Source organism: Neovison vison, chromosome 12 (assembly GCF_020171115.1).
Source record: "Neovison vison isolate M4711 chromosome 12, ASM_NN_V1, whole genome shotgun sequence".
In the NCBI taxonomy this organism is placed as follows: domain Eukaryota; kingdom Metazoa; phylum Chordata; class Mammalia; order Carnivora; family Mustelidae; genus Neogale; species Neogale vison.
The window spans coordinates 87060653-87083331 of NC_058102.1; the positions used below are offsets into that span (position 1 = coordinate 87060653).

The following is a 22679-nucleotide window of genomic DNA, read 5'->3' on the forward strand; positions in this document are numbered from 1 at the left end:
AATATTTATAACAGCTATAAATTTGGGTAAAAAGAAGAATTTGCAGCTTTCTTGCTTGTGGGTTCTCCCAGCTCCCCTCTCAGATTAGTCAGTACAGTAGTTTTACCAAGGCTATGAAGAGCCTTGTTGCCACAGAAGGTGAACTCTATTTGGAAAAGTAGTTGAAAATCCAGGCTAGCAGCATTACTAATGAAAGTAGTGAACTCATGGGCGCCTGGGAGGCTCAGTTGGTTAAGCATCTGCCTTTGGCTCAGGTGATGATCCCAGGGTCCTGGGATTGAACCCCACATTGGACTCCCTGCTCAGTGGAGAGACTGCTTCTCCCTCTCTCTCTCTGTTGTTCCTCCTGCTTGTTCTCTCTGTCGAATAAATAAAATCTTAAAAAAAAAAAATAGTGGACTCACTATTTTTGATGAAATAGGGAAAATTCACAGCTCTACTGGCCTGGGAATACAGACCTAGATAGAGCCAGCAGTAAGACAGTCAGAAATTTGACAGAAAAATCCCCCAAATGAGAGAGCTATAGAATGGCTCAATAAGCTCTCCAAATATTTTTGGCTTACTGGGAAACCATACTTGTGTGGGGAAAATCTGAGAGAACTCACAATAAAGTGAAAGTCAAAGTAGATTTGAAAACTGACTGAAGGGGCCCTGGATGGCTGAGTCAGTTAAGCATCTGATTTTAGATTTCAGCTCAGGTCATGATCTCGGGGTTGTGAAATAGAGGCCCGAGTAGGGTGTGTACTGGGCATGGAGCCTGCTTGAGATTCTCTCTCTCCCTCTCCTCTGCCACTCCTCACTTCTTTTTTTTTTTAAAGATTTTTTTTTTAATTTTATTTATTTATTTGAGAGACAGAGACAGTGAGAGAGAGCATGAGTGAGGAGAAGGTCAGACAGAGAGCGAAGCAGACTCCCCATGGAGCTGGGAGCCCGATGTGGGACTCGATCCCGGGACTCCAGGATCACGCCCTGAGCCGAAGGCAGTCGTCCAACCAACTGAGCCACCCAGGCGTCCCTGCCACTCCTCACTTCTAAAAATTAAACAAAAAGCTGACTGAACTTTTTTTTTTTTTAAAGATTTTATTTATTTATTTGACAGAGAGAGATCACAAGCAGGCAGAGAGGCAGGCAGAGAGAGAGAGGAGGAAGCAGGCTCCCTGCTGAGCAGAGAGCCTGATGCGGGCCTCGATCCCAGGACCCTGAGATCATGACCTGAGCCGAAGGCAGCGGCTTAACCCACTGAGCCACCCAGGCGCCCTGACTGAACTTTTTTTAACACATTCCCCAACCCACACACAGATTCATTCACCAACAGCCCAAATCATGCACTGACCATTAAACTCTGCAGATATAGAGCCAAGCCCTACGAAGCTAAACTAAAGGTAAAAATCAGAATTAAAAACACTGAGCAGAGACATCAACAGTCACACACTGTAGGGAAGACAGATTGTACAGTTTAAGCCCAGGTAAATCATTTTAAGAATGACAACAGCAGGGCGCCTGGGTGGCTCAGTGGGTTAAGCCACTGCCTTCGGCTCAGGTCATGATCTCAGGGTCCTGGGATCGAGTCCCGCATCGGGCTCTCTGCTCAGCAGGGAGCCTGCTTCCCTCTCTCTCTGCCTGCCTCTCTGTCTACTTGTGATTTCTCTCTGTCAAATAAATAAACAAAATCTTTAAAAAAAAAAAAAAAGAATGACAACAGCATTGTTGAGGAGGGAATAAAAATCCAGAGTTGTTATATTATCTAAACCACCCAATTTTCAACAAAAATATAAGACATGCATTTAAAAAAAAAAAACACCCAAAAGTGTCACCTATGGGGAGGGGCAGCCAATAGAAATGGACTCTGAGGGGCGCCTGCGTGGCTCAGTGGGTTGGGCCTCTGCCTTCGGCTCGGGTCATGATCTCGGGGTCCTGGGATCGAGCCCCGCATCGGGCTCTCTGCTCAGTGGGGAGCCTGCTTCCCCCTCTCTCTCTGCCTGCCTCTCTGCCTACTTGTGATTTCTCTGTCAAATAAATAAAATCTTTAAAAAAAAAAAAAAAGAAATGGACTCTGAATAGACTCAGATTTTGAATTTCGCAGTTAAAGACTTCAAAGAAGCTCTTTAAATATGCACAATAAGGTAAAGTAACTATTGTTCAAATCATTAAAGGGGGAAATGTGATGAAAATGATTTACCAAATAGGGACTATCTATGGAGAAACAGTCAATTTTAAAAAAGAACTGAATAGAAATTCTAAATATTTGAAATGGCACAAGAAAGAATCAGTGAACTAAAACACAGCAATAGAAGTGACCTACTCTGAAGAATGTAGAAAAAAATACTGAAGAAAAATGAATGCACACTCAGAGACCTGTTGCACAACATCAAGTACACCAAGATATGTGTAATGGCATTTCTCCAAAGGGTAAAGAGAGAAAGTGGAGAAGAAAAAATATTCAAAGAAAATATGGCCCCAAACTCCTAAATTTTATGAAAAACAGTTTATAGGAGCTCAATAAATACCCAGTTAAAGTTTAAAAAAAGGTGGCTCAGTCAGCTGCACACCTGCCTTGGGCTCAAGGTCATGAACCATGGGGTCCTGGGATTGAGCCCTGCGTCAGGCTCCCAGCTCAGCAGGGAGTCTGTTTCTCCCTCTACCTCTGCTGCTCCCCCCACTTGTACTCTCTCTCTCTCTCTCTCAAATGAATAAATATTTTTTTTAAAAATGAGAGAGATCCACACCTACACTTATTGTAGTCAACAAAATATGGGCAAGGTCTAAACACTGAAAACTGCAAAACATGACATAGAGAAATTAAAGACCACCTAAGAAATCAATGCCATACTACATTTATGTATTGGAAGATTCAATATTGTTAATATGACAGTTCTCTCCAGACTGACCTATATATTCAATGCAATCCCTATCAAAATCCCAGCAAGACTTTTCATACAAATTGACAAGCTTATATGAAAAGGCAAAAGACCTAGAGTGGCCAAAATTGTTTTGAAAAACAACAAAGCTGAGGGAGTTACTCTTATTTCAAAATATACTATAAAACTATAGCCATCAGGGCGGTATGGTACTGGTTTGTTTACTTTAATGAGAGCACAGAGATCAACAGGACACAATAGAATCCAAAAAAGAGAGGACGAGGAGGGGGACCACCCACCTTATATTTATGGCCAACTGATTTATTAAGACAAAATTTCTAGAACAGGCAAACCCATAGTGACAGAAATCATCAGTCATTTTCCTTTTTTTTTCTGAGAGAGCGAGAAAGAGGAGAGACGGAGGGAGGGAGGGAGAGAGAGAATCCTACGCAGGCTCCATGGCCAGCACAGAGCCCGAGGCGGGGCTCATCTTATGATCCTGAGCTCATGACCTGAGCCAAAATCAAGAATCAGATGTTTAAGTGCGAAACCACCCAGGCACCCCTGAGTCAGTCATTATTGTTTTCAAAAATAAAACACCAGAATTCAGAACAAGTGAGCCCTACCTTAATTACCAGAGATAGGTTGTTTAAATTTCCTTTGAATACCTCCAAAGAATCCAAAAAGAGAGAACACACCCCAGCTCAGTATATGATTCCCACATCAGGGGAGCAGAGTACAAGGAAGGCCAATATTATAAATGCAGACATCCCAAACACATTATTAGCACACCGAATCTATCAAGAATAGTGTAAATATGGGACGCCTGGGTGGCTCAGTTGGTTGGACGACTGCCTTCGGCTCAGGGCGTGATCCTGGAGTCCGGGGATCGAGTCCCACATCAGGCTCCCAGCTCCATGGGGAGTCTGCTTCGCTCTCTGACCTTCTCCTCGCTCGTGCTCTCTCTCACTGTCTCTCTCTCTCAAATAAATAAATAAAAATCTTAAAAAAAAAAAAAAAGAATAGTGTAAATAGAATTCAACATAATCAAGATGAGTTTAAGGAATGTAAGGGTGGTTTAATGTTTGAAGTCTCTTAAGGCAGTTTCCCTCATTAACTGATTGATTAAAGGATTCTTTTTAAAATTATCTGAGTGGGCGCAGAAGAAGCCCTGTTAAAAATTTAACAATTGAGTCACGAAGTGAACTTCCTCAGCCTGATTAGGTCATCTACCTCCAGGCTATAGGAAATATCATTATTACAGATAAACATTTCTTTTAAAGTCAGGAACAGTTTCCCCCACCATCACTACTTTCATCAGTGTTGTGGTAGAGGTTCTACCAAGTGCAGTAACACTGGGAAAAGATGGAAAAACACATAGGACTTAGGTAAACACAAAACGCTCATTATTCACAGGTGATACAACTACCTACAATAAAGAATCTAAAACACACCGAATTAAGAGAGTCTCGTAAAATGTCCAGATATAAAACCAAACTACCAAAATCTATTTCGTTCTGATACACCATCAATAGTTAGACCTGGGTGGCTCAGTTGGTTAAGCAGCTGCCTTCGGCTCAGGTCATGATCCCGGCATCCTGGGATCGAGTCCCGCATCGGGCTCCTTGCTCTGCAGGGAGCCTGCTTCTCCCTCTGCCTCTGCCTGCCACTCTGTCTGCCTGTGCTTGCTCTCCCTCTCTCTCTCTCTCTGACAAATAAATAAAATCTTTAAAAAAAAATAGTTAGAAAATGTAATTTTTTCAAAGTTAACAGATGTCACACCCATGGGGATGTCTATGATCAAAACTTTAGGAACAAGTGTAGACAAGGATGCAGAGAAATTGGAAACCTTATGCACTGCTGGTAGGAATATAAAATGGCACAGGGGTTTTTGGAATACAGTTTGGTAGTTCCTCAAAAATTAAATCTATAGTTACCACATGACTCAGAAATTCCACTCCTAGGTATATACCCAAGAGAAATGAAAACACATGTCCACACAAGTACCTGTACTCAAATGCTCATAGCAGCAATATTCAAAATAGCAAAAAACAAAACAAAACAAAACAACCTAAAGCTCCATCAACAGATAAATGGATATACAAAATGTGGTATATTCATACAATGGAATATCATCTAGCCATTAAAAGGAACAACGTACTAATACATGCTACAACATTATGTTAAGGGAAATAAGCTTTTACCTAACAGCCCACATACTGTATGATCCCATTTATGTGATGAAATGCCCAGAATGGACAAATCATAGAGATGTAACTTAAAGGAATTAAACTATAAAAAATGAATTAAACTATGAATCTATAACTGAAAGACAGCTGGAAAATCCAAGAATACTTGGAGATTAAACATGAATTGGCTAATAGTATTGTACCGGTGTTCAATTTCCTGATCTTGATAAATGTACCGTGGTTATGTAAGAAAATGTGGTTATGTAAGAAAAAAAATTTTTTTTAAAGATTTTATTTATTTATTTGACAGAGACACAGGGAGAGAGGGAACACAAGCAGGGGGAGCAGGAGAGGTCTGAGAAGTAAGCTTCCCACTGATCAGGGAGCCCAATGCAGGGCTCGATCCCAGGACCCTGTGATCATGATCTGAGCCGAAGCCAGACACTCAACAACTGAGCCACCCAGGTGCCCCGAAAATGTCCTTGCTCTTTTTTTTTTTTTTAAAGATTTTATTTATTTGACAGAGAGAGAGAGATCACAAGTAGGCAGAGGGACTGGCAGAGGGGGAGGGGGAAGCAGGCTTCCTGCTAAGTGGAGAGCCTGATCGGGGCTTGGTTCCAGGACCCCAAGATCATGACCTGAGCTGAAGGCAGAGGCTTAACCCACTGAGCCACCCAGGTGCCCCTGCCCTTGCTCTTAAGAAATATACACTACAGTATTTAAGAATATAGGAGTACAGGGTCTGCCATTTACTCTCAAATGATTCAGAAAAATTTATATACAGAGTACTAATGATAATGCAAGAGTGACAAGAGTCAGTAATTGCTGAATCTAGGTAAAAACCATTTTACCCTTCCTTGTACTATTCTTACTATTTCTCTTTAATTTTGAAATTAAACCTAAATAAAAAGTTGCCAAAATAATTACAGAATTTTTTTTAAAAGCTAACAGGGGAACCTGGGTAGCTCAGTTAGTTAAGCGTCTCTTTTTATTTTTTTTAAGATTTATTTATTTGACAGAGAGAGAAATCACAAGTAGCAGAGAGGCGGGGAAGCAGGCTCCCCACTGAGCAGAGAGCCTGATACGGCCTCCATCCCAGGATCCTGGGATCATGACTGAGCCGAAGGCAGAGGCTCAACCCACTGAGCCACCCAGGTGCCCTAAGCATCTGACTCTTGATTTCAACTCAGGTTATGATCTCAGGGTTGTTAGGTAAAGCCCCAGGTCAGGCTCCACACTCAGCATGGAGTCTGCTTGAGACTCTCTCTGCCCTCTCCCTCTGTCTCTCCCCCAACCCCCCTAAAATAAACAAACAAAACTTAAAAAAATAACAGTTAACAGATGAAACAAAAATATTGAAGAATCTATAAGAGGCGGGCAAATGATTGTTTATGAAGAAATTGTTTCATCTTTGCCTTATGTTTGCAATTTCTCATAATAAAATGTTGGAGAAGAAAGTTAACAGAAGTTAACATGTGCAGTAATACCAAACTGATTAGGCAGTTTAAAACAAATCTAACAAAAGACTGCAGGCCTTTTACAGAAAAGATTCTAAAATGTTTTTAAGACATTAAAAAAAATACTTAAGTAAGTGGAATGGTATACTTTATGCTTGAAGAGGACAACACAATGTTGACATGAAGATGTCAGTTCTATCTGAAAAACTGAAAACAAAACAAAAACAGGGAATGATAAACCCTAACATGAGTTTTGAGACAACTAAGAAGCTCATTCTAAAAGACCTAAGAATAATCAAGTTGCTCCTCCAGAAGAAAACTGTTAGAGGAGTTGCCATCCAGAAATCAAAGTTTATTTTAAAGCTGCAGTAATTAGTGTCTGTTATATTTGTGCAAGGATATTCTAAGTGACCAGGCAAACAGAATAGAAAACCAGACGTCTGTTTCTCAGCTGTCTTACTCACGTTGAAATCTCTAGTTACTTTTAATAGTCCTGCACCAGTACCATACTTGTATTAATATTGTTCAGACTCACAAACTGGGTGGTAGGTTTGCAGGTGTTCATTTCATTATTATATTCTGTAACTTCTATGTTACAAATATGCTTTTATATACAGCCAGTATTATTTTTTTAAAGATTTATTTAATTTATTTGACAGAGATCACAAGTAGGCAGAGAGGCAGGCAGAGAGAGAGGGAGCAAGCGGGCTTCCCACTGAGCAGAGAGCCTGATGTGGGGCTCGATCCCAGGACCCTGAGATCATGACCTGAGCTGAAGGCAAAGGCTCAACCCACTGAGCAACCCAGGTGCCCCCAGCCAGTATTATTTTAATTATTTTTAAATAAAGGGAACATGTGGCTGGCCTCTAAGAAGCCTCTATCTAGGAATCTGAATGTCATTAGGACATAACTTCATTTCAATTTCCTGTGCCTGTTCTTTCTGCATATAGACAATTTTCTCAGGCTGCCAGTCGTCAAAAAGTTCAAATTTGGCTGCAGTGACTTTGAACTTATAACTAAGCAGTCATGTGACTACTGTGAAATAAGGTTTTCCTCTGGCAGCTCCAGTTAAAACAGTGCTAGAGAAGGGATGCCTGGGTGGCTCAGTGGGTTAACCGGCTGCCTTCGGCTCGGGTCATGATCACAAGGTCCTGGGATCGAGTCCCACATCGGGCTCCTTGCTTGGTGGGGAGCCTCCTTCTCTCCCTCTGCCTGCCACTCTGCCTGCTTGTGCTCTCTCTCTCTGTGTCTGTCAAATAAATAAATAAAATCTTAAAAAACAAAACAAAACAGTGCTAGAGAAGTATTCCAGCTGGTTAGACTTGCACTTAATACAATATAATACATACTCCCAGACCAATCAGTGTCCCAGGAAAATGGAAGGGTTAGGTCATCAGCCCACCTACAGACAATGGGGAAGGATGCAGGGCCAACAAAATACTCAGCTACCACATATGACCACTGCAACTCTGAGGCTCATAAGATCAGATGCTGCTGTTACAGAAGCTTTTCTGTGGATAAATCTTACAATAATCTGTCCTTTAATAGTTCCTGAAGTGTTGTCCTGTATTTTCCTATCTTTTTAGTAGCAGAGAACCACTTATGTTCAGGGATTAGAAGAGAACTGAAGGGAGTATATGAATTAAAAATCTGTTTTGTTTTCATGTAGACCATCTTCAAAACTTCCCATTCTTAGAAAACTTAATAAAAATTAATAAAAATTGCTCACAACTTAGAACCTACGATAGATTTCAGCATTGGCTCCTGACAGTTTTTTTTTTTTTTTAAGATTTTATTTATTTATTTGACAGAGAGAGACACAGCGAGAGAGGGAACACAAGCAGGGAGAGTGGGAGAGGGAGAAGCAGGCTTCCTGCCCAGCAGGGAGCTGGCTGCGGGGCTCAATCCCAGGATCCTGGAATCATGACCTGAAGGTAGACCCTTAACCGACTGAGCCACCTAGGTGCCCCCCTTGACAATTTTTACATAGTTCTATTTTGTAAAAAGTTTAAGTCCTTGGGGCACCTGGTGGAGCAGTTGTCTGGATATCCAACTCTTGGTTCCCACTGGGGTCATGATCTTAAGGCTGTGGGATTGAGCCCCACAAGGGCTAAGTGAGAAGTGTGCTTGAGACTCTCTCTCCCCTTTCCCCCAAAGTAAATAAATATATCTTAAAAAATATATAGATCCTTTTAAGAGACCTTCAAGTAATAGAGGAAAACAAAGATAACAAAAATGACCTGAAATTCCAACTTTGTCTAGTGATAATGGCCATGAACGTTTGGCGACCATTCTTCCACAGTCTCCTTAGGCATATACATGCGTGTATGGAGACAGTCTTACACAATTGTTGAGCCACTTGGGAAAGAAAACCTATTCAACACGAATGTTTTATATTTTTATATTTTATATAATAAATACTATATATTCATATATAATATTATAAATATCATATATTTATATTTTAACTGTCAAATGCCTGCTCTCTGAAATAATTTACTGTACTGTTGTTGTTGTTGTTGTTGTTAACAGGTAATGCTACAGATGTGTTACAGGAAGCGGAAGTGCATTATATCTCTCGAAAGATTTGTGGCTCTGAGTGGAGTTATGGGAAAATGATTCCTGACACTTCATTTTGTGCAGGTCATGAAGATGGGATTTTTGATACTTGCAGGGTAAGACCAAATAATTTTCCTTTGAAATCTTTTCTAAAGCCAGAAGGAAGCTTCATCAAGGCCTTTGATCACTTTCTGGTGAAGTCTTAATTATCAAGTTTACAAGTACTGAACTCTTTTTTTTTCCTTTTTAACTACAGACCAACAATCCAAATCTTCTTGCTTTCTTGGTTTCATGGTCCACTTTAGACAAAATTTGCTTTTTTTTTTTATTACTACCTTTATTGAGGTATAATTTACCTATATTGAATTTACCCATTTAACATGTACAACTCAATGGGTCTATTGTAAATTTACAGGCCAGTGCAACCATCATCATAATCTAATTTCAGAACACTTTTATCACCCCAAAAAGAGGCCTCTACCCATTACAAATCACTCTCCATTCTCCTCCCACCTACCCCTAGACCTAGCCAATCACTAATCCCTATAGATGTGCCTATCCTGGAAATTTTGTATGAATACAATCATTCAACGTGTGGTCTTTTGTGATTGGCTCCTTTCACTTAACATGTTTCCCAGTTTCATCCATATTGTAGCATGTATTGATACTTTATTCATTTTATTGCCAGATAATATTCCATTGTATGGATGTGCTTCATTTTATCCATTCGTAGCTGATGGATATTGGAGCTATTTCCACTTTTTGGCTATTATGAATAATGTCACTCTACTCACTTGAGTATACTTTTTTATGTGTAAGTAGGTTCTTGTTTCTCTTGGAAGTTCCACCTGGGATTGGAATTGCTGGGTCCATGTTGAACATTTTGAAGAACTGCAAAACTCTATTCCAGAGCAGCCACACTATTCCACATTCCCACAGCAGTATGAAGGCTTCAATGTCTCCACATACTAGTCTGCACTTGTCTTCTTGATCACAGCCATCCTTGCGGGTACGAGGTGGTATTTCATCGAGGCTTTAATTTGTGTTTCCACGGTGACTAATGATGTGGATCATTTTTTCATGTAATTATGGGCCAGCCATTTGTAGATCTTTGGACAAATGTCTATTCAGATTCTCTGCCCATTTTTAAATTATCTTTTTATTATTGAGTCATAAGCATTTTTTATATATTCTAGATACCAGTCCCTTACCAGATATGCGGTTAGCAAATATTTTCTCCCATTCTGTGGTCTCTCTTTTCATTTCCCCAATGTTACCATCTGTAGCATAGAAGCTTTTTCATTTTTATGAAGTCAATTTATCTATTTTTTTGGTTTTGTCTCTTGTGCTTTTTGAATCTTTATTTCTCTTGTCGGGGCGCCTGAGTGGCTCAGTGGGTTAAAGCCTCTGCCTTCGGCTCAGGTCATGATCTCAGCGTCCTGGGATCAAGTCCCGAATCGGGCTCTCTGCTCAGCAGGGAGCCTGCTTCCTCCTCTCCCTCTGCCTGCTTCTCTGCCTACTTGTGATCTCTGTCTGTCAAATAAATAAATAAAATCTTTTAAAAAAAAAAAAAAGGTTATTTCTCTTGTCTTCACTATTTCTAAATATATTAGCACTTCATTCCTAAGCAGTGCCCCATCCTCGAACCTTGTCCTACTCATTCTGGTTTCTGTAATCCAGAGTTTATCTTCCAAGTGTCCTTTTCCTTAAAAATTTCGCTGAGTAGGAGCACCTGGGTGCTTAGTGGGTTAAGCCTCTGGCTTTGGCTCAGGTCATGATCTCAGGGTCCTGGGATCAAGCCCTGCATCAGGCTCTCTGCTCAGTGGAACCTGCTTCCTCCTCTCTCTCTCTGCCTGCCTCTCTGCCTACTTGTGATCTCTCTGTCAAATAAATAAAATCTTTAAAAAACTAAAAAAAAATTTCTCTGAGTAGAACAGTAGAGAATCTCATCTAATTGAATTGCCTTCATAAGCAAAACTTCCTCATTATCCAAAAATACAATGCCTACCTTCTACAGAGAACTGAAAACACCTTAGAAATACAGTCTTTAATCTTTGGTGCTGAAATCGTTATCTCAGCATCCTTGATGTTTTCAGTGATTAAGAAGAGTCCTCAGCGATAGTGTTTGGCACCTTGACAGCCGTGCAGAAACCAGGACACAATCTGTGATTTGTAGTAGAACTGAGAGCCTTAGCCATTTGTTCCTGTTACCCTGCACCAGCCAACGTGAACACGTAGAAAGACGGCCCCTCTTTCAAGCCGCCAGTTTCCTCCTCTCCTCTAGTTAGCCAACCACGCACACACCGTAAAGACTCTTTTACCCATCTTAAAGTTACACTTCTCCCACTCAGCATTAAGCAATAGAAGTATTCTACTGGTAGTTAGAGTATTTTGCACATTTCCTAAATTATATTTCTCCCGAGTAATTGTACTAAAAAAAATCCAAACAATGTGATTTGTACAATTCTGGTTCAAAACCATGCAGACAGGAAGTTAATTCACCAGCTTTAGGGCTCCTCTAAATATCAGGCCAGCCTGAAATCCTCCTGCCTGAGCTGGAATATAAGACTGAAAACCTATGGATCTTTATAACTTGAAGGTATATTAAAGATGTGTATTCATATAAATGTATGGTTAATGTGATTAATTTATTCCAGCTTTGCTGTCATATAAAGACTACTAGAAGCAACTAACACTATTTTGGGACTTTTTTAATAGGGTGATAGTGGTGGACCATTAATGTGCTACTTACCAGAACATAAACGATTTTTTGTAATGGGAATTACCAGTTACGGATATGGCTGTGGTCGAAAAAATTTTCCTGGTGTCTACTGTGGGCCATCCTTCTACCAAAAGTGGCTGACAGATCACCTCTACCAGGCAAGCAATAAAGGCATATTTAACATAAATATTCTACTTGGACAGGTCCTTGTAGCCTCAGGTTCTGTTGTCTTACTAGCAATTCCATAATGAAATTTTGAAGAATCTTTATTTTGCATTTTGTCCCTCTCCATGTACTATATAATGAATATCACTTATTCTTTTGGCAAGTAATTGCCCATTTTACAGTTCTCATGTGAATATTTTTGGAACAAAAGGATTGTGACATCTTAAATTTATAATTATAAATTTGGCACTGAATCACATGCTTCTTTGATGTATTCTGATTATTTTTTTATGTTATAATCATAAATTTCACATTTGGAATACTTTCCTAGAGTTTATATAGAATTTTCAGTTATTAAATAGATACCTTATGTATATAAATGTCAAATAATAAAGAGTTTATAATTAAAATGAAAGCTGTTCTTTTGTTAAATTAAAACCATTTCCTTTTAAGTTAGATTTTATTTAAAGCCATTTATTTGATATATATTTTTTAATTATCATCTTGGTTCTGGTTCTAAGGTATACTTGAAGAAAGTATTTGCCTATTTTTAAAATTCTAATTGAAACAATTTTTAAAATATTAATACTTCCCTCCTTAGGCCAAAAAAGAATGATGATTTAGACAACCCCATATAATTTACTTCTTTTTTTTTAATTTTTAATTTTTAATTTTTTATAAACATATATTTTTATCCCCAGGGGTACAGGTCTGTGAATCGCCAGGTTTACACACTTCACAGCACTCACAAAAGCACATACTCTCCCCAATAATTTACTTATTTTAAAATTTATAATGTGACTTTCTTAGAGCTTTTACCTACTTTCTAAACCTATTTTCTTGAATCCTGTGCTTGAATTTTGTATTCCTCGGGCTCTCTGAACTGTGAGGAAAAGTGTCGGAGGCAGGCCCCTGGACAGGGCAGCCTCCGCCATTAAAAGATGGCGCCTGGCGAACTGCCAAGAAAAGTTGCCTCATAAGACTAAGCAGAACGCCCTAAGAGGAAGCGTATAGCATTGGTTGCTGGCGCAGTCATCTTGCTTAGGCTCCCCCTGTGATTAGCCCCCTTCTGTACCCTATGCGCTCGTTGGATGTGTGAGGATATATAAGCATGTCGCTGGAGAAATAAAGAAAGGAAAGAGCACAAGACAACGAGGCTGATTGTCGTCCTTGCGGGTCCAGGGCGAGAGGAAGGTGGCTAAAATGCTGCTGGGTAAAAGAGAGAATCCAACCTGGGCTAAACTTTATGATGACTAACCTATAAATTAAATTATTAAAACAAAAGAACAAGTTGATTGAATTAGTATCTACTATTAATAAATTCACTTCTCCTTTGAGCTTTGGGAACCCATGTAGTAAAAGAGAAATAATTTTCTCATCCTTTTTTAAAAATTAATTTATTTGACAGAGAGATCACAAGTATGCAGAAAGGCAGGCAGAGAGAGAGGGGGAAGCAGGCTCCCTGCTGACAGAGAGCCCAATGCGGGGCTCCATCCCAGGACCTTAAGATCATGACCTGAGCCAAAGGCAGAGGCTTAACCCACTGAGGTGCCCCTTATCCTTGTTTTTATATTTAACTAGCTAAGAGGCATCTGGGTGGGTCCACTGGTTATATTCAACTAGCTAAAATCAAGCATTTTGTTTTTGTTGTTGTCCTTTTGTTTTGCTTTAGCCCAATTTCAAGGTTTAACTGAAAGTAAACATGAGTTTTCCCTCTATTAATTCTCTTGGCAGGGGTACCTGGATAGCTCAGTCAGTTAAGCATCCAACTCTTGATTTCGGCTCAGGTCATAAGATCAAGGTCGTGAGACTGAGTTCCTCCGCATTGGGCTCCATGCTCAATGTGGAGGCTGCTTGAGAGTCTTTCTTTCCCTCTCCCTTGGTTTCTCCCCTCCCTATTTGTGCTCACTGGCACGTGCACACACACACAGCTAAGTTCGTGTACTCTCTCTCCCTCCAAAAAAAAAAAAATTCTCTTAGGGATCACTACTGGTTTATGCTCAGGAGGTCAAAGACTGTGATTTTTACAGGCTTATAAGCAACACCGCTGGGATACTGACTGTTCTTTCTTAAAAGAAACGCAGGTTATCCATTAACAAAGTCTTATAAGGAATTACTTAGTAATGCTTGCATAGCAATCAGCATAATGTGTTAGTCTTTTCCTATTTATACCACCTGAGTACCATTCAGATTCACTTGATAGCCCTGAATGTTAATATTAAGGAACTCTTCTAAAATACATTGGCAGCAAGCTCTTGTTTTTCACTTCAAAAAGAATATCTTAATTACTTTTTAGGTATGTATTTCTAATTAGGCAGGAATTACTACAAGTACTTTCTTTTTTTTTTTCTTTTTTTCTTTTTTTAATTTATTTATTTGACAGAGAGAGATCACAAGTAGGCAGAGAGGCAGGCAGAGAGAGAGGAGGAAGCAGGCTTCCTGCTGAGCAGAGAGCCCGATGCGGGGCTCGATCTCAAGACCCTGAGATCATGACCTGAGCCGAAGGCAGAGGCTTAATCCACTGAGCCACCCAGGCGCCCCCTACAAGTACTTTCTTATCTTTTGTCCAGCTTGGATCACTTAAGGCAACTGGAATTCAGTTATATAACATTTCCCACCACCAAAAGAGACTATTAGAGTACAGACTGAAATTTTATTTTTACTTTTATTTTATTTTTATTTATTTATTTATTTATTTTTAAGATTTTTTATTTATTTATTTGACAGAGAGAAATCACAAGTAGACTGAGAGGCAGGCAGAGAGAGAGAGAGGGAAGCAGGCTCCCTGCTGAGCAGAGAGCCCGATGCGGGACTCGATCCCAGGACCCTGAGATCATGACCTGAGCCGAAGGCAGCGGCCCAACGCACTGAGCCACCCAGGCGCCCCTATTTATTTTATTTAAAAAAAAACTTTTAGTATATCTGACACACAGTAACAAGATGGCAATAAATACGTACTTATCAATAATTACTTTAAATGGACTAAATTACTTCAAATGGACTTAAATTACTAAAATGGACTAAATTCTCCAATAAAATGACATAGGGTGACTGCTGGATTAAAAAAAGAAAAGACGCACCTATATGCAACCCACAAGAGACTCACTTCAGACCAAAAGGCACATACAGACTGAAATTGAAAGGCTGGAAAAACATACACCATGCAGACAGAAGGAAAAAAAAAAAGGCCAGGGTAGAAATACTTATAACAGACAAAACAGACTTCAAAACAGACTGTGGATGCAAAAACCCTCACAAAATATCAGCAAACTGAATTCAACAATATATTAAAAAGAGTCATTTACCACAATCAAGTAGAATTTATTCCAGAGATGCAAGGATGTTCAGTGTTTGCAAATCAATCAGCATGATATATCACATTAACAAAAGAAATGATAAAAACCATATTATCATCTCAACAAATGCCAGAATATTTTACAAAATACAATATCCATTCATGTTTTTAAAAAAACACCAAAAACCAAAAACAAACAAACAAAAACTCTCAACAAAGTGGATTTAGAGGGAACATACCTCAACATAATAAAGGCCATATGTGACAAACCGAGAGCTAACATCATACTCAATACTGAAAAACTGAGCTTTTTCTCTTATATTGGGAACAAGACAAAGATGTCTACTCTTGCCACTTTTATTCAATATGGTACTGGCACAAGTTGGATACTTGTCCCAGACAAGAAAAAGAAATAAAAGGCATTCAAATTGGTAAGGAAGAAGTGCAACTATCACTATTTGCAGGTGACATGACATCATATAAGAAAAACCTGAAGTCTCCACCAAAAAACTACTAGAACTAATTGAACTTAATAAAGCTTCAAAATATAAAATTAATATGTAGACTTTGCTGCATTGCTCTACACTTAAAATGAAGTCGTGGAAAAGGAAATTATGAAAACCATCACAGAACTGCACCCCAAACAATAAAATACCTAGGAATACACTTCACTAAGGAGGTGAAAGACCTGTGCTTGAAAATTTTAAAACAATGATGAAAGAAATTGAAGACAATACAAATAAATGGGAAGATATACCATGCTGTGGATTAGCGTGCACTAATTAATATTGTTAAAATGTCTCTATTACCCAAAGCAATCTATACATCCAGTGCAATCCCTGTCAAAATACCAAGAGCATTTTTCACAGAACTAGAACAAATAATCCTAAAATCTGCATGGAACCAAAAAAACACCCTGATAGCCAAATCAATCTTGAGAAAGAAGAATAAAGATGAAGGCATCACACTCCCAGACTTCAAACTGTACTACAAAGCTATAGTAGTCAAAATCGACACATAAATCAATAGAATAGAATAGAAATCCCAGAAATAAACCCGTGGTTATATGGTCATTTAAAAAGAGGCAAGAACATACCATGGGGCAAAAGACAGTCTCTTCAGTAAATGGTGTTAGGAAAACACATGCAAAGGTAGCATATATGCAAAAAAAAAAAAAAAAAGGCAAAAGAATGATACTGGACCACTTTCTTATACCACAGAGAAAAACAAACTTAAAAGTTAATTAAAGACATAAATGCAAAAAAAAAAAAAAAAAAGACATAAATGCAAGACCTGAAACCATAAAAATCCTAAAAGAAAAAACAGGCAGTAATTTCGTGGACACTGGTTTTATTTTTTTTTTTAATATTTTATTTATTTGCCAGAAAGAGAGAGAGCACAAGCAGGGGGAATGGCAGGCAGAGGGAGAAGGAGGCTCCTCACTAAGCAAGGAGCCTGATGAGGGACTCAATCCCAGGATCCTGGGACTGAGCTGAAGGCAGATGCCTAACCAACTGAGCCACCCAGGCATCCCTGGACATTGATTTTAGCAACTTTTTTTTTTTTTTTTTGATCTGCCTCTTCAGGTAAGGGTAACAAAACCAAAAATAAACAATTAGGACTACATCAAACTAAAAAGATTCTGCAAAGTAAAGGAAACCTTCAACAAAATGAAAAAGCAACCTACTGAACTGGAGAAGGTATTTGTAAAGTATATATTCGGTAAGAGGTAAATATCAAAATATACAAAGAACTCATGCAACACCCAGAAAACACGATGTGACTTAAAAAGGGTCAGGGGTTTTTAAGACAGCGGTGCCTGAGTGGCTCAGTTGGTTAAGCATCCAACTCTTGATTTTGGATCACATCATGATCTCACGGTCGTGGGATCAAGCCCCATGTCAGGCTCAGTGCTCAGCCCAGAGTCTGCCTTAGATTCTCTCTCCCTCTCTCTACTCCTCCCCCTGACTCTCAAATAAATAAAACCTTAAAAAACAAAACAAAAAAAAAATAGGCAGATGACCTGAATAGACATATAGATATGTCTATATCTATATGTGAATGACATATATCTGAATATCTATATCTGAATGACAATAGATATGTCAAGGAAGACATCCAGATGGCCAACAGACACATGAAAAAATGTTCAACATCACTCAGCATCAGGGAAATACAAATCCAAACCACAATGAGATACCAAACCTCATACCTGTCAGAATGGCTAGTATCAAACCCTCATGCACGGGGCACCTGGGTGGCTCAGTGTGTTAAGCCTCTGCCTTCGGCTCAGGTCATGATCTCAGGGTCCTGGGATCGAGCCCCACATCGGGCTCTTTGCTTGGTGAAGAACCTGCTCCTCCTCTCTCTCTGCCTGCCTCTTTGCCTACTTGTGATCTCTCTCTCTCTCTCTCTCTCTCTGTAAATAAATAAATAAATAAATAAATCTTTAAAAAAAAAAAAAACCGTCATGCACTAATGGTGGGAATGTAAATTGGTGTAATCACCATGGAAAACACCATGGAGATTCCTCAAAAAATTAAAACTTCAGCACTTTCCATATAATCCAGCAATTCCACTACTGGGTATTTACCCAAAGAAAATGAAAACACTACTTTGAAAAGATATATGCACCCCTATGTTCCTTGTAGCACTATATGAATAGCCAAGATACAGAATCACACCCATCATCAGATCAATGGATAAGAAAGTTGTAGTATGGAATATTACTCCGCCATAAAAGGGTGTAATCTTGCCATTTGCAACAACATGGATGGACCTAGAAGGTATACTAAGTGAAATACGTCAGACAAATACTGTATGATTTCACTTATGTGCAGAGTCTTACAAAAACAAATGAACAAGCAAAACAGAGACTCATAAATACCAAGAACAAACTGGCAGGTGCCAGAAGGGAGGGACATGGGGGAATGGGCAAAATAGGTGAAGGCTATTAAGAGGTACAGACTTAACTGCAATCAAATAAATGAGGCTATAAAGTAAAGCATATGGCATATAGTAAATAATGTTGTAATAACTTTGTTTCCTTGATGGGACATTCCTCATTTTCACAATCAGAAAGTCAAATAGCAAATATCAACACTTCTATACCCGCAAAGACCTTTCTACCTCTCCATTCACACAAGCTTGTATCTTGCTTTTTTTTTTAATATTTTGTTTATTTATTTAACAGAGAAAGATATAGCAAGAGAGGGAACACAAGCAGGGGGAGTGGGAGAGGGAGAAGCAGGCTTCCTACTAAGCAGGAAGCCTGACATGGGGCTCAATCCCAGGACCCTGGGATCATGACCTGAGCCAAAGGCAGACGCTTAATGACTGAGCCACCCAGGCACCCCTTGCACCTTGCTTCTTTTGCTCATTACTTAATGAGGAACCAGTCTAAACTGCTGGGCTCTGAGAGGGCAGGGGCTTGGTTTCTTTTTCTTTTCTTTTTTTTTTTTTTCCAGTAATATTTGTAGCCCCTCTTTTATTATTCAGAATCTACAAACATAAAAGGAAGGTGGTCATATGTGAAATACTTATAAATGACTTAAGCAGTACAAAGAAAAATTCTTAAGTTAGTCCAAGTTTACATTATTTTTTCTTTAACAATCTCTACATCCAATGTAGGGCTTAAACTCAGGACTCCAAGATCAAGAATCACATGCTCTACCAACTGAGCCAGCCAGGCGTCTCCATTATTGTAATAACTTTGAATGCTGACAGGAGGTAACAACACTTATGGTGGTGAACATTTTGTAATGCATATAAATACTGAATGACTACGCTGTATGCCTGAAAGTAATATAATATTGTATTATGTATGTCAACTGTCCTTCATTTAAAAACAAACAAACCAGGGCACTTGGGTGGCTCAGTAGGTTACGTGTCTGACTATGGATTTGGGTTCAGGTCATGATCTCAGGGTCATGAGACTGAGCCCCACATCGGGCTCTGCACTCGGTATAGAGTCTGCTTAAGACTTGTTCTCCCTCTCCCTCTGCCCCTCCCTCCACACCCCCACCCCAGCACTTTTACTCTCTCTCTTCTCCTCTCACTCAAAACAAACAAACACCCAAAAAACCAAAGCAAAACTCTTTGACAAAGCAGGAAAGAATATCCAATGGAAAAAAGATAGTCTCTTCAACAAACAGTGTTGGGAAAATTGGAAAGCAATATGAGGAAGAATGAAACTGGACCACTTCCTTACACCATACACAAAAATAAATCCAAAATGGTTGAAAGACCTAAATGTGAGACAGGAAACCATCAAAGTCCTAGAGGAGAACACAGGCCAGCAACTTCTTTGACTTAGGCACAGCAACTTCTTACTAGGTAAGTTTCCAGAGGCAAGGGAAACAAAGGCAAAAATGAACTATTGGGATTTCATCAAGATCAAAATCTTCTGCACAGCAAAGGAAACAATCAACAAAACTAAAAGCCATCCTATAGAATGAGAGAAGATATAGGCAAGTGCCATACCTGATAATGGGTTGGTATTCAAAATCTATAAAGAACTTACCGAACTCAACACCCAAAAGAAAACAAATAATCCAAATAAGAAATAGGAGATATGAAGAGACACTTTTCCAAAGAAGACATCCAGATGGCCAACAGACACATGAAAAAATGCTCCACATCACTCAGCTCAGGGAGATACAAGTCAAAACCACAATGAGATACCATCTCACACCAGTCAGAATGGCTAAACTTAACAACACTGGACAACAATGGATGTTGGCAAGGATGCAGAGAAAGGGAAACCCCTTACGCTGTTGGGGGGGAATGAAAACTGGTGCAGCCACTATGGAATAGAGGTTCCTCAAAAAGTTAGAAATGGAACTGACCGGCAACCCAGTAATTGCACTAGTAGGTATTTACCCAAAAATATTGATTCGAAAGGGTACATGCACCATTATGTTTACAGAAGCATCATCAACAACAGCCAAATTATAGAAGAAGCCCACATGTCCATCGACCAATGAATGGATAAAGAAGTGGTCTATATATACAATGGAATATTATTTAGCTGCTGAAAAGAATGAAATCTTGCCATTCTCAACAACGTGAATGGAGCTAGAGTGTATTATTCTAACCAAAATAAGTCAGTCAGAGAAAGAAAAATACCATGTGATTTCACTCATATATGGAATTTAGGAAACAGAAGAATAGAGGGGAAGAAAAAAAAAGAGGGAGACAAATCATATGAGACTCTTAACTATAAGGAACAAACTGAGGGTTGTTGGAGGGAGGTGGGCAGGGGATGTGTTAAATGGGTAATGGGGATTAAGGAGGGCACTTGTTATTATGAGCACTAGGTAATATATGGAAGTGACAAATCACTAAACTCTACTTCCGAAACCAGTATTACACTGTATGTTAACTAACTAGAATTTAAATAAAAATTTGAAAAAACAAAAACCTCTAGTTAAATTGACAAAAAAAGACACAAACTATCAGTATCAGTATGAAAAAGAAAGCATTTCTATAGATCCTACAGACACTAAAAGGATTAGAAGAGAATATTGTGCTCTCTATACCAATATATTCAGCAACTTAGACTTGTTAGGTGGCAAACTTCTGAAAGACACATTACAAAAACAAACACAAGAAGAACTAGAAAATCTTAATGTTCCTATATTTACTAAAGAAATTAAATTTGTAATTAAAAATATATACAGTATGTGTATTTATATAATTTTAAAATGTCTAAATTTTATTTAAAAATGCAAACTACTCAGAATAGTCAAAGCCATTTTGAGAAAGAACAAAGTCAGAGAACTTAAACTACCTGATTTCAAGATTTTCGGTAAAGCCACAGTAATCAAAACAGTGTGGTCCTGGCATATGGGTGGAATAAAGACAATAAAGCAGAACAGAATTCCCAAAAATAGACCCACATGTATATGAGCAATTGATTTTCAACAAAGTTGCCAAGATAATTCAATTGAAGAAAGCATAGTCCTTTCGACAAATTATGTTGGAGTAACTACATTTCCATATGGAAAATATATTAACATTTATGCAATATACTTTAAACTTATAAAGTGCTTTCTGTCAATTATATCTCAACAAAACTAGAAAAAATTAAACTTGTCCTTTATCGCATATCCCATATATTAAAAATGAAAAAATAAACTTCAATTGAATCATAGGCCTAGCCTAAATATAAAATCTAAAACTATAAAACATGTAGAGAGAAAATATAAGATGAACTCTTTACAACTATAGAATAGGCAAGGGCTTTTAGGGGGAAAAAATCATGGACAAACTGACTTTATCAAAAGACACACTAAGAAAATGACAACACGGATGGACCTTGAGAGTATTCTCTTTTTTTCTTTTTTAAAGACTGATCAATTAAAAAAAGACTGATCAATTTTTAAGATTATTTATTTATTTTAGCGAGAAAGATAGAGAGAGAGAGGGAGAGGGGCAGGTGGAGAGGGAGAGAGAGAATCCCAAGCAGACACCCTGCTGAGTGGAGAGCCTGAGTTGGGGCTTGATCCCATGACCTCCATATCATGACCTGAGCCGAAACCAAGAGTCAGATGGACACTCAACGGATGCACCGAGCCACCTCGGCACCCCTTGATGGCATTATTCTAAGTGAAATAAGTCAGAGAAAGACACATACCATATGATTTCACTTACATGTGTGAGAAAAAAAAAACCCACAAAAGAAAAAACAACAACAAATTCATAGATGAACAGATTGGTCGTTGCCAGAGGCAGGGGGAGCAGAAGAGAGGGGACAAGATGGGGACACTGCTAAAAGAATTAAAAAGACAATCCACAGACTAGGAAAAAAAATCACACATTTGATAAATGACTTATACTGAGAATATACAAAGAATTCTTGCTCTTCACCCAATTTAAAAATGGGCAAAAGAGTTGAACAGACACCTTACCAATTAATACACACAAATGGCAAATGAGCCCATTGAAAGAAGCTCAACATTATTAATCATCAGAGAAATGCAAATTAAAGGTATAATGAGAGACCACTACGTATCTTTTTAAATGGCTGAAGTTTAAAAAGACTATCATACCAAGTATTGGTGAGGATGTGGGACAGCGAAATCTCTCATACACCTGCAGTGGGAATATAAAATGGCATACTTGCTTTGGAAAACGGTTTGGCAGTTTCTTCAAAAATTAAATATTTGCAGGACGCCTGGGTGGCTCAGTTGGTTAAGCAGCTGCCTTCGGCTCAGGTCATGATCTCAGCGTCCTGGGATCGAGTCCCACATCGGGCTCCTTGCTCGGCAGGGAGCCTGCTTCTCCCTCTGCCTCTGCCTGCCTCTCTGTCTGCCTGTGCTCGCTCTCTCTCCCTCTCTCTCTGCCAAATAAATAAATAAAATATTTTTTAAAAAAATTAAATATTTGCCTACCATGTAACCCATCCATTCTATTCATAAGAATTTATCCAAG

The 22679-nt window shown here is 38.9% G+C and overlaps 1 protein-coding gene across 1 annotated transcript in view; it reads left to right on the forward strand.

The window, feature by feature from the left end:
• TMPRSS12 (transmembrane serine protease 12) overlaps positions 1–12033 on the forward strand; it is a 28443-nt gene extending 16410 nt beyond the window's left edge. Inside the window, exons 4-5 of the mRNA XM_044227651.1 lie at positions 9037–9179; positions 11782–12033. Coding sequence (XP_044083586.1) covers positions 9037–9179; positions 11782–12033 — 395 coding nt within the window. The remainder of the gene's footprint in view (positions 1–9036; positions 9180–11781) is intronic.
• The last annotated feature ends 10646 nt before the right edge of the window (positions 12034–22679 follow it).